We start from the raw sequence: 11,313 nt of genomic DNA on the forward strand, positions 1-11,313 counted from the left end.
CACTACTGTGTGCACTATACTTGTAGATATACACTTCTGTGTGCACTATACTTGTAGATACACTACTGTGTGCACTATACTTGTACATATACACTACTGTGTGCACTATACTTGTAGATATACACTACTGTGTGCACTATACTTGTACATATACAATACTTTGTGCACTATACTTGTAGATATACACTACTGTGTGCACTATACTTGTAGATATACACTACTGTGTGCACTATACTTGTAGATATACACTACTGTGTGCACTATACTTGTAGATATACACTACTGTGTGCACTATACTTGTAGATATACACTACTGTGTGCACTATACTTGTAGATATACAATACTGTGTGCACTATACTTGTACATATACAATACTTTGTGCACTATACTTGTAGATACACTACTGTGTGCATTATACTTGTACATATACACGTCTTTGTGCACTACACTTGTAGATATACACTACTGTGTGCACTATACTTGTGACAGGCGAGGCCTCAGTATACAGAGACGCCATGTTGGAGAGTATTACGGCCACATAGACGGCTACAGCGTATTGTTCTGTATATCACACCAGCCTCCTCAGAGGAGAGGTCATAGTCTGAGGCCATGGTAATGTCACATAGATGACGGGGAGGGGGGGGGGGGGGGGGCTGTGTATTTCAGGAAGAGAACAGAGAGATAATAAGGTTACTAAAAAAGTTCTCTGGAAATCCCATAGCCGTATATATATATGTATATATATATATATATGAGGGGAACTGCTAAATGGGTGATGGGTGGTCATGTGGACATCTTGGTGATGGTGGATATTACACCACATAGGAAGTGTGGGGGCTAGATGCTACCGTAACCGATAAACGCAACACGTCCAGAGGACGGATAGGATGGTCAGAGGTCCGGGGGGATAGCCCGACCCTCCGCCTGGAGCATAGCCTGATATATGAGGGACCGGAGGGGATCAGGGCAATGGGGACGTCACTGCAGAGACAGTATACAGGGACTGATAGGATGACACCACTGCGTGCCCGTCCTGAAGGTATACAGCAGACAGTGACATCAGGAGGTGAGTATACAGAGGAGATGACACCATAGGGAGAAGATGGAGGATAAATGGACGTGCTGTTACCAGTGTGATGGTGTCCTCTGCACTTATCCTCGCCCCCATGTCCATGACTATTAGGTATATAAACATGTAGGCACACTGTGTCCTGTGGCATCACAGTGGATCCTGTACTGTGAGGTGCAGCCTCCATGGATGGGACTTGACCCGCAGTACTCACCTCTCCCAAATCCTCCTCTAAACACACAGGAAATCAGGTGTTGGCAGAGCGGGCGTTTCTTGTGTGCAGAGATGAGGATCATCTGCAGCGTCGTGGGAGCGGGGACAGGTGAGTACAGCCTGACCTACTGAGATAAAGGTGGCATTAATGTGTCTGTCATGTGATGGATCCATTGTAATGGAAACCACGCTGGAGGTGAGAACCAGAATGAGATTACTAGGCGAACCGTACTGGATTTACCCCATGGAGTGTGACTACTTTTATTACTTTACACCATTTTTTTTTTATACTTAAAGGGGTGTTCTTATCTTCATGCAAGTTGTCTTCTTGGACAAGTTCCGCTTGTTTGAGGCTGTTGGAGGTGGCCAGGAAGCTGAAAACCGCAAAATTACCAGCCTTATGCAATTTACGCAACTCCCATTGACTTTAAGTGGGGTTAAAGGGGTACTCTGGGGATAAAACTTCAACTGGCGTAAGAAAGTTATACATACTTGTGAATTACTTCTATATAAATCTCCAGTCTTCCAGTACTTATCAGCTGCTGTATGTCCTGCAGGAAGTGGTTGTACTCTTTCCAGTCTGACACAGTGCTCTTTGCTGCCACCTCTGTCCATGTCAGGAACTGTCCAGAGCAGCAGCAAATCCCCATAGAAAACCTCTCCTGCTCTGGACACTTCCTGACATGGACAGAGGTGGCAGCAGAGAGCACCGTGTCATACTGGAGAGAATACACCACTTCCTGCAGGACATACAGCAGCTGATAAGTAGTGGAAGAATATTAAGATTTTTTTCTTCGCCGGAGTACCCCTTTAAGCAAATCACAAAAGACAGCCAGCTCCAGAAAGCCATCTTTCACCAAGAAGAGAATACCCCTTTAAATGGCTGTACTAAATACTTAAAGGGGTTGTCCAGGATTAGGAAAATATGGCTGCCTTCTTCCAAAAACAGCGCCACACGTGCACAGGATGGTACCATTCACTGCAATACTACACACAACCTGTAGACAAGTGTGGCGCTGTTTTTGGAAGAGAGATGTTTATCCAACACTTTTAACGCTGGGATCGATCCCCATCAGCTCCTCATATACCAGTAAAATGTGGACATCCCCTTTAAATCAGCTTTTAGTAGCGCCCCTGTTGATATTCCATTACTGTGTGGTCACGATGTCTCTCTGTTCCCTCAGATGGATACAAGTCACTTGACCAGCTGAGTATAACAATCCCGGCAGCGGGTCACCCCGTGTCTCCTGCTCACCCTCTCTCAGGATGCCCAGTCCCAAGTGTCCCACCTGCTGCTGCCGAGCCTGTCCCCTACCTACAGACGCCCAACTCAGAACCTCAGACAATGGCCATGCTGAAAACCGCACGCGAGTGCCCGCAGAGCTCCAAACCCCCCAGTGGCTCCAAGTCAGGGGTGCGAAACACGTCGGGGTGCGTCCACGCCGCCGACAGCAAAACAAGCAAAGACCACAGTCACCCCAAGCAACAAAGAATCAGTAGAAGAAGAGCTACAAACGGCTGGATGCCTCTGGGAACGGCCTGCGAGAAGGCCGTCTATGTGGTGGTGAGTAGTGGCGGCCATCTTTATTCTGGTGTGACATGCTGACTCGAGGGCCCTGAAGCTGATCACAGGAGATTACCTGATCGCTGCAGCGCCACCACAGGGGGGTGAGGTTTTACACGTTCACACGCAGTCCTCCTGGGAGGCTTATATATGAAAGCCCACAGCCTCATTATACTCCTGGCGGTTAACCCCCTAGATGCTGTGCTCATATAGTAACCTTTCTCCCCACAGAATGAACCCGAACCGGCTCTCCGGCGGAGTTACCAAGCGGTGGAGAGGAACGGAGAGATCATCCGAGTCCGCGATACTGTCCTTCTGAAGTCTGGTCCCAGGAAAAAATCCATGCCGTACGTGGCCAAAATATCCGCTCTCTGGGAGGAGCCCAAGACTGGTAATGTGTCCTTAATGTGCTGGGGTCACCTTAAAGGGGTTATCCAGGGAGCAGGAAGGGTCATGGTGCTCCACATCCTCCCCCTGGCTGAGGCGGCCATGTCAGGAGCATCAGGCGGCCATTAAACACAAGGTGCAGTGTGCCCGCACCCTGGCACAATGCTCCTGACATGCACCCTGAGAGGTGGAGGACTGGGCACCGGGACCACCCTTCCTGCCGATGGATCTGCTTCTTCCAGTATGATTCCATGTGTGGTGTACGCAGTGTGATGTATACGTCCCTTCCTTTCTGTAGGTGAGCTGATGATGAGTCTCTTCTGGTACTACCGGCCAGAGCACACTCAGGGAGGACGAAATCCCAGTATGCACCAGGTCAGTGCCGCTCACCTGGATACACATCCTACTCATATCCAGTCACTAAGGGTTCTATAAGACGGGCCGGTCTATAATGTAAACCAGCGCCCATCTGCTAGTCTATTACTGAGTCTATTACATGGTCGATAATTGTTTAGCAAGGGCTGTGTATATACATATATATATATATATATATATATATATATATATTTGTTATATACACGCAGCCCTTGCCCTAAACTGGTATACACATTATACATTTTCCGTGATAATATAGGGGCCTCCTTGTTGTATACTACATATATACGCTATACTCTTTATCAGTATATACAGTACTGCCATACGGTTTAACCATCTCTGCGCCTCCTTACAGAATGAGATCTTTGCATCCCGTCATCAAGATGAGAACAGTATTGCATGCATTGAGGAGAAGTGCTACGTCTTGACATTTGCAGAGTACTGCAGGTAGGTGGCGCTCTGGCTCCGTACATTTCTTCACATGCTGGGAGTTCAGCGTCTCCTTAGATATGAGGCCACAAGGATTACACCAGGATTTGGAGACTTTGCTTTCTTCTTTGCAGCTTCTCCCACACTCAGTGGTCGCCATTGTCAGGTCTCTCCAGACATGCTCTGTTGGTTTCAGGTCATGGACATTAGTTGTCCCTAATCTGCCTGTGTTGTCCAGGCTCTGTGCTTAGGGTCATTTCCTTAAGGAAGTTGAAGCTTCAGCCCAGTCGGAGCTCCAGAGCACTTTAGATCAGGTTTTCATTAGGAATATCTCTGTACTTTGCTCGATTCAAGGAGAAGTGGCTGAACAACATGCACCTATGTCCCCTGGTTCTAGCACTGGGGTCCACTGTCACAACCCGGGGGGACCAGGAACCAGAGCGGTGGACAGCGGACCCCAGCACTGGACCTGGGGAGGTAGGTGCATGTTGTTATGTTTAGCCACCTCCTCCCTGACTCTTTAGAAAAAAATGTCAGACCCCATACTTCTCCTTTTAGCTTTCCCTCAACCCTGACTAGTCTACCTCCTGTCTCTGATTTCTACAGGCAGGTCTTTCCACCTCCTCCACACAGTCCTGTCCCTGAGCTGTACAGGCAGCTCCTTCCCCCTCCTGTCTCTGAGCTCTACAGGCAGCTCTTTCCTTCTCCTGTCTCTGAGCTCTACAGGCAGCTCTTTCCTCCTCCTGTCTCTGAGCTCTACAGGCAGCTCTTTCCTCCTCCTGTCTCTGAGGTCTACAGGCAGCTCTTTCCCCCTCCTGTCTCTGAGCTCTACAGGCAGCTCTTTCCTCCTCCTGTCTCTGAGGTCTACAGGCAGCTCTTTCCTCCTCCTGTCTCTGAGCTCTACAGGCAGCTCTTTCCTCCTTCTGTCTCTGAGCTCTACAGGCAGCTCTTTCCCCCTCCTGTCTCTGATCTCTACAGGCAGCTCTTTCCCCCTCCTGTCTCTGATCTCTACAGGCAGCTCTTTCCCCCTCCTGTCTCTGATCTCTACAGGCAGCTCCTTCCCCCTCCCCACAGTCCTGTTTCTGAGCTCTACAGGCAGCTCTTTCCCCCTCCTGTCTCTGATCTCTACAGGCAGCTCTTTCCCCCTCCTGTCTCTGATCTCTACAGGCAGCTCTTTCCCCCTCCTGTCTCTGAGCTCTACAGGCAGCTCTTTCCTCCTCCTGTCTCTGAGGTCTACAGGCAGCTCTTTCCTCCTCCTGTCTCTGAGCTCTACAGGCAGCTCTTTCCTCCTCCTGTCTCTGAGGTCTACAGGCAGCTCTTTCCCCCTCCTGTCTCTGAGCTCTACAGGCAGCTATTTCCTCCTTCTGTCTCTGAGCTCTACAGGCAGCTCTTTCCCCCTCCTGTCTCTGATCTCTACAGGCAGCTCTTTCCCCCTCCTGTCTCTGATCTCTACAGGCAGCTCCTTCCACCTCCTGTCTCTGATCTCTACAGGCAGCTCTTTCCTCCTCCTGTCTCTGAGCTCTACAGGCAGCTCTTTCCCCCTCCTGTCTCTGATCTCTACAGGCAGCTCTTTCCCCCTCCTGTCTCTGATCTCTACAGGCAGCTCTTTCCCCCTCCTGTCTCTGAGCTCTACAGGCAGCTCTTTCCTCCTCCTGTCTCTGAGGTCTACAGGCAGCTCTTTCCTCCTCCTGTCTCTGAGCTCTACAGGCAGCTCTTTCCTCCTCCTGTCTCTGAGGTCTACAGGCAGCTCTTTCCCCCTCCTGTCTCTGAGCTCTACAGGCAGCTCTTTCCTCCTTCTGTCTCTGATCTCTACAGGCAGCTCTTTCCCCCTCCTGTCTCTGATCTCTACAGGCAGCTCTTTCCCCCTCCTGTCTCTGATCTCTACAGGCAGCTCCTTCCCCCTCCCCACAGTCCTGTTTCTGAGCTCTACAGGCAGCTCTTTCCCCCTCCTGTCTCTGATCTCTACAGGCAGCTCTTTCCCCCTCCTGTCTCTGATCTCTACAGGCAGCTCTTTCCCCCTCCTCTCTCTGATCTCTACAGGCAGCTCCTTCCCCCTCCCCACAGTCCTGTCTCTGAGCTCTACAGGCAGCTCTTTCCTCCTCCACACAGCCCTGTCTCCACAACAGCTCTTTCCTCTTCCTACAAACAGTCCTGTCTCTGAGCTGTACAGGCAGCTTTCCTCCTCCTGTCTCTGTGCTGTACAGGCAGCTCTTTCCTCCTCCTGTCTCTGAGCTGTACAGGCAGCTCTTTCCTCCTCATGGCTTGGTGTTAGCTCTGATATATATTGTCAGCTATGACTCCAGCCACTGCAGAAACATCTCAGAGATGATCTCTAGAAATGAGAGGAGCCAGAACTAAATAGCAAAGAGTCTGAATACTTATGTCCATGCGAAAGTTTATTTTTTCCCTTTAAAAAAATATGCAAAGAATTCTAAAATTCTCTTCTCCTATTGTCATATTTTAGCACAAGGAGCCACATAACAAAATGTTTTATATATGTATCTGCCTGTTGTATATGTACATGTTTTATATATGTATCTGCCTGTTGTATATGTACATGTCTTATATATGTATCTGCCTGTTGTATATGTACATGTCTTATATATGTATCTGCCTGTTGTATATGTACATGTCTTATATATGTAGCTGCCTGTTGTATATGTACATGTCTTATATATGTATCTGCCTGTTGTATATGTACATGTCTTATATATGTATCTGCCTGTTGTATATGTACATGTCTTATATATGTAGCTGCCTGTTGTATATGTACATGTCTTATATATGTAGCTGCCTGTTGTATATGTACATGTCTTATATATGTAGCTGCCTGTTGTATATGTACATGTCTTATATATGTAGCTGCCTGTTGTATATGTACATGTCTTATATATGTATCTGCCTGTTGTATATGTACATGTCTTATATATGTATCTGCCTGTTGTATATGTACATGTCTTATATATGTAGCTGCCTGTTGTATATGTACATGTCTTATATATGTAGCTGCCTGTTGTATATGTACATGTCTTATATATGTGGCTGCCTGTTGTATATGTACATGTCTTATATATGTAGCTGCCTGTTGTATATGTACATGTCTTATATATGTAGCTGCCTGTTGTATATGTACATGTCTTATATATGTATCTGCCTGTTGTATATGTACATGTCTTATATATGTAGCTGCCTGTTGTATATGTACATGTCTTATATATGTATCTGCCTGTTGTATATGTACATGTCTTATATATGTAGCTGCCTGTTGTATATGTACATGTCTTATATATGTAGCTGCCTGTTGTATATGTACATGTCTTATATATGTGGCTGCCTGTTGTATATGTACATGTCTTATATATGTAGCTGCCTGTTGTATATGTACATGTCTTATATATGTATCTGCCTGTTGTATATGTACATGTCTTATATATGTATCTGCCTGTTGTATATGTACATGTCTTATATATGTATCTGACTATGATGCTCTTCTTTTTCAGATTTTGTGCCTTGGTGAAGCGTCGGAAGGAGGGCTGTCCCAGTAGGAAAGCCTTGATTGTCCCTCCCTCAGAAGAGTATTGCACCCCCATACACCGCAGGGTTCCAGACAGCACAGACCCAGAACTAGTATTCTTGTGCCGGCACGTGTACGATTTCCGACACGGCCGCATCCTGAAGAACCCTCAGTAGTAGCAGCAGCTTCTGAAGGAGACATCAACGTGACAAGTGGGTGTCGGAATTCAAGGCCTTGGCAGCCTAAGACTGCTTCAGACATCTTCCCAGCTGCATCCCCAAGAAGAGAGAAGGAGTTGGGAACTTCTTGTAGTAGCCGCTCGGCTCCGGATTCAGGAACAGACACTGGTTACACAGTACTCAGCAGACGAAAGCACAGCACTTCAATAGAGATGAGCAGTAATGAAAAAAAAAAAAAGACAAAAAAGAGAAAAAAATATAAAATATAAATATATATATAAATATAATAAAGTATATATATATATTATATATATATATTGGGGAAGCATAAGCCAGTACATCAGGTCCAGAACCATGGTTGTAAGGTTGTGTAGGGATGTGTTAGTGCATGATTGGACCACATTGGGTCCGAATGCCTTAATATGTCACACAGGTCCCTTTCATACCCACACAGTAAGACTTCTGGAAGGTCAGGCTTCACCTTTGGTTTCCCCTCCTTTTTTTTTTATTTCTTGGTTCTTGAGAGTGACCTGTCCCACGTAGAGCGTACCTCATTCTCTTCCATTAACTTATTGTGTTGCCCCGGCCATGAAATGAACAGATCGCGCCCATCGGGGTCAGGTTTTTGGTAGATATGACACATATCTGCTCTTCTCATCAGTCGTAGAGACTTTATTTTTCCGATGAAATTTTTTGGATTTTTTTTTTTTTTGAGCATTTGCTATGAGAAAGAGATAAAGCGGAAAGAAAAGATAATCCTGGCTGAGGCCTCGCTGTATAGAGGTCAAAGGTCATATAGCTGCATCCCCAATGTAAACTAAAGGAGGGGGCAGTAATAGCATGATCGCCGGGGGGGGGGGGGGTTCGATCACACAGAGCCTCATTGATTGGTCCCTGAGTGCCCCTTCTGTGATTGATGGGACTAGCAGAGATGACCAAGTACAATGGTCAGCTATCACCCTCGGCCCCATAGACAGTTAATAGAGCACACTGGGGGACCTTCATTTTCCTGGTGATCATACCTAATTGTTGTGGGCCAACCCCTTTAAAGAGCATCTGTCAGTAATGAATGATTCAATGATCAACGATACAGTGTTCACCAAACTATGTCTCAAGTCGTAGGTCCAATGACTGGAAAACAACACTAAAAAAGGATCCACCTGATGCACGTCCACCTACTGTGCTGAGATCTGGTGGACGCACATGCTCAGTCACTCCTCACTCCTCACAGTTCTCTGCAGGGCAGCCAATAGGAATAGCTTTCTACTTGTCAGGGAAGGACAAGTGACTCTGCAGTAACCTGAGTCATTCTCATCCTCATTATTATAAGCTGCCAGAGGAGCAGGGAGAATGATCAACGTTGATTTGATCATAATTTATGGAGACAAAGGAGAAACCAAGCAAAACAAACAAACAAAAAAACAAACAAAAAAAACAGTGGTTTGCAATAAATTAGAATATCAACAATTTTTTTTTCAGTATTTCAATTCAAAAAGTGACCTTATATATTCTATAGAGTCGTTACATACAGAGTGAACTTTTTCAAGCGTTTATTTCTGTTAAAGTTGATGATTATGGATTACAGCCAAGAAAAACCCAAAAGTCAGTATTTCAGTAAATTAGAATAATTAGCCCCAAACACCTGCAGTGGCTTCCTAAGTGTTATAAAAGGTCCCTTAGTCTGGTTCAGTATGCAACACAATCATGGGGAAGACTGCTGAGGTTACAGATGTCCAGAAGGCAGTCATTCACACACTCCACAAAGAGGGTAAGCCACAAAAGTTCACTGCTAAAGAAGCTGGCTGTTCTCAGAGTGCTGTATCAAAGCATATTAATGGAAAGTTGAGTGGAAGGAAAAAGTGTGGTAGAAAAAGGTGCACAAGCAACTGGGAGAACCGCCTAGAGAACTGGGATACAGCCTATAGCTATGGCTGTATCCCAGTTTTCCAGGCGGTCCTCAAGGTTGTATCCACCCTCTCCACGGAGCGGGAATCAGAAGCCGAGAGTTCAGGTTCATACGAACCCAAACCTCGGACGGTTCGCTCATCTACCTGTAATCCATAATCATCGACTTTAACAGAAAAACACTTGAAAAAGTTCACTCTGTATGTAATGACTCTATAGAAAATATGAGGTCACTTTTTGGATTGAATTACTGAAAAAAATAAAATTTTTGTTGATATTCTAATATTTTGCAAATCACTGTATATATGGACTACATCGCACCTGGCAGTGTCCCTATCCTTTAATACCTCTTTATTTTAGCATTCCATAACACTTACACCTGATCAGGTGTATATACCGTATACTGTACAGGCTGTGAACCAGTTCAGAGACCGTATTGATCGGCCACATTCGCCATGTATAAAGCAGATTTGTCATTACAATATGTTGCCCCCTAACAACTAATTTTGGTGACTTTTTTTTGAGCCATAACTTTGTGATTTTTCCGTCTAACTAAGGGCTTGTTTTTTGCGGGACAACTCGTATTTTTAATGAACTATTTATAATGTATTGAGAAACTTTGAGAACATTTCTTTGTGGGTTGGAGTGAAACAGAACACAGTTCTGCAATTATTTTATTTATTTTTTTTTCGGGGTTTTTTACGGCTTTAACTTTTTTCTGCGGGAAAGCGCGATTACGATACCAAATGCTTTTTGCTGTTTTACTACTTTTACAGAGTTGAAAAAACTTTTCTTTAAAAAAAAAAACACAAAACAAAAAAAAAAAAATGTGCTTTTTGTCACCATTTACCGAGACCCTTTTATTTATTGCTGGATCTGTAAGAGGGCTCGTTTTTTGTGGGGTTAGCTGTACATTTATTGACCACTTTATTCCATCTCATGCAGAGAGCGAGGTGACCAAAACAAGTAATCCTCCCATTTTTTTTTTTCGCTTTCATTATGTGTTTGGATTATTACAGACACAGTGATACTTACTGGTTTTCTTTATTTTTATATAGTTTGTACTTTTAATCTAGGGAAAAGGGGTGTGATTTTTTTAATATTAGTTTTTTTTTTAATATTGTTGAACATTTTATTAATTTTTTTTATTTGTGTTACTTTAGTCCCACAAGGGGGCTTGACTACTTGTACAGTACACTATACTGATTAGTGTATTATACCCGATTGTACTTTACTAAGGGCCTAAGATGACAGACCTGGGGGTCTTTTTTATCTGCCAGTTGCCGTGACAACCCAGTGACACCCCCCCAGCCACATCGCAGGGGTGCTCATTGAGGGAGCTCCATCCCTCTTTATGACTGCTTAGATGCTGCAGATACTATTGATGTGGTATCTAAGTGGTTTAATGGCTGGGATCAGTACTATCTCCGATCCCAGCTGTATACTAGCTCCATGCATTCTCCTGTGACTTCCGCCATACGTATATACAGGATGTCTGGAAGGGTTTGATCAAATGGCTTATGGTGACCTACATATGGCAGTATATTGTGATGGCAGATCTGCTTTAATAGGGTTCTCTTTATACAGTTTCTATATACATGTAATGGGGGGGTGCACTAGTGGGGGTTCCCCTATTTCAGCATCTCCTTTGTTATCCAGCAGAAATCTTAGTGTAAT

General features: G+C 45.0%; 1 protein-coding gene across 5 annotated transcripts in view; it reads left to right on the forward strand.

Annotated features, from left to right (window-relative positions):
- BAHD1 (bromo adjacent homology domain containing 1) overlaps positions 1-9,806 on the forward strand; it is a 76,373-nt gene extending 66,567 nt beyond the window's left edge. For all 5 annotated transcript variants that reach the window (XM_069950457.1, XM_069950455.1, XM_069950458.1 and 2 more), the window contains exons 3-7: positions 2,468-2,847; positions 3,079-3,238; positions 3,533-3,609; positions 3,965-4,056; positions 7,539-9,806. In XM_069950457.1, the coding sequence (XP_069806558.1) occupies positions 2,468-2,847; positions 3,079-3,238; positions 3,533-3,609; positions 3,965-4,056; positions 7,539-7,728 (899 nt within the window). In that variant the 3' untranslated portion in view covers positions 7,729-9,806. The remainder of the gene's footprint in view (positions 1-2,467; positions 2,848-3,078; positions 3,239-3,532; positions 3,610-3,964; positions 4,057-7,538) is intronic.
- The last annotated feature ends 1,507 nt before the right edge of the window (positions 9,807-11,313 follow it).

Source organism: Dendropsophus ebraccatus, chromosome 13, assembly GCF_027789765.1.
Source record: "Dendropsophus ebraccatus isolate aDenEbr1 chromosome 13, aDenEbr1.pat, whole genome shotgun sequence".
In the NCBI taxonomy this organism is placed as follows: domain Eukaryota; kingdom Metazoa; phylum Chordata; class Amphibia; order Anura; family Hylidae; genus Dendropsophus; species Dendropsophus ebraccatus.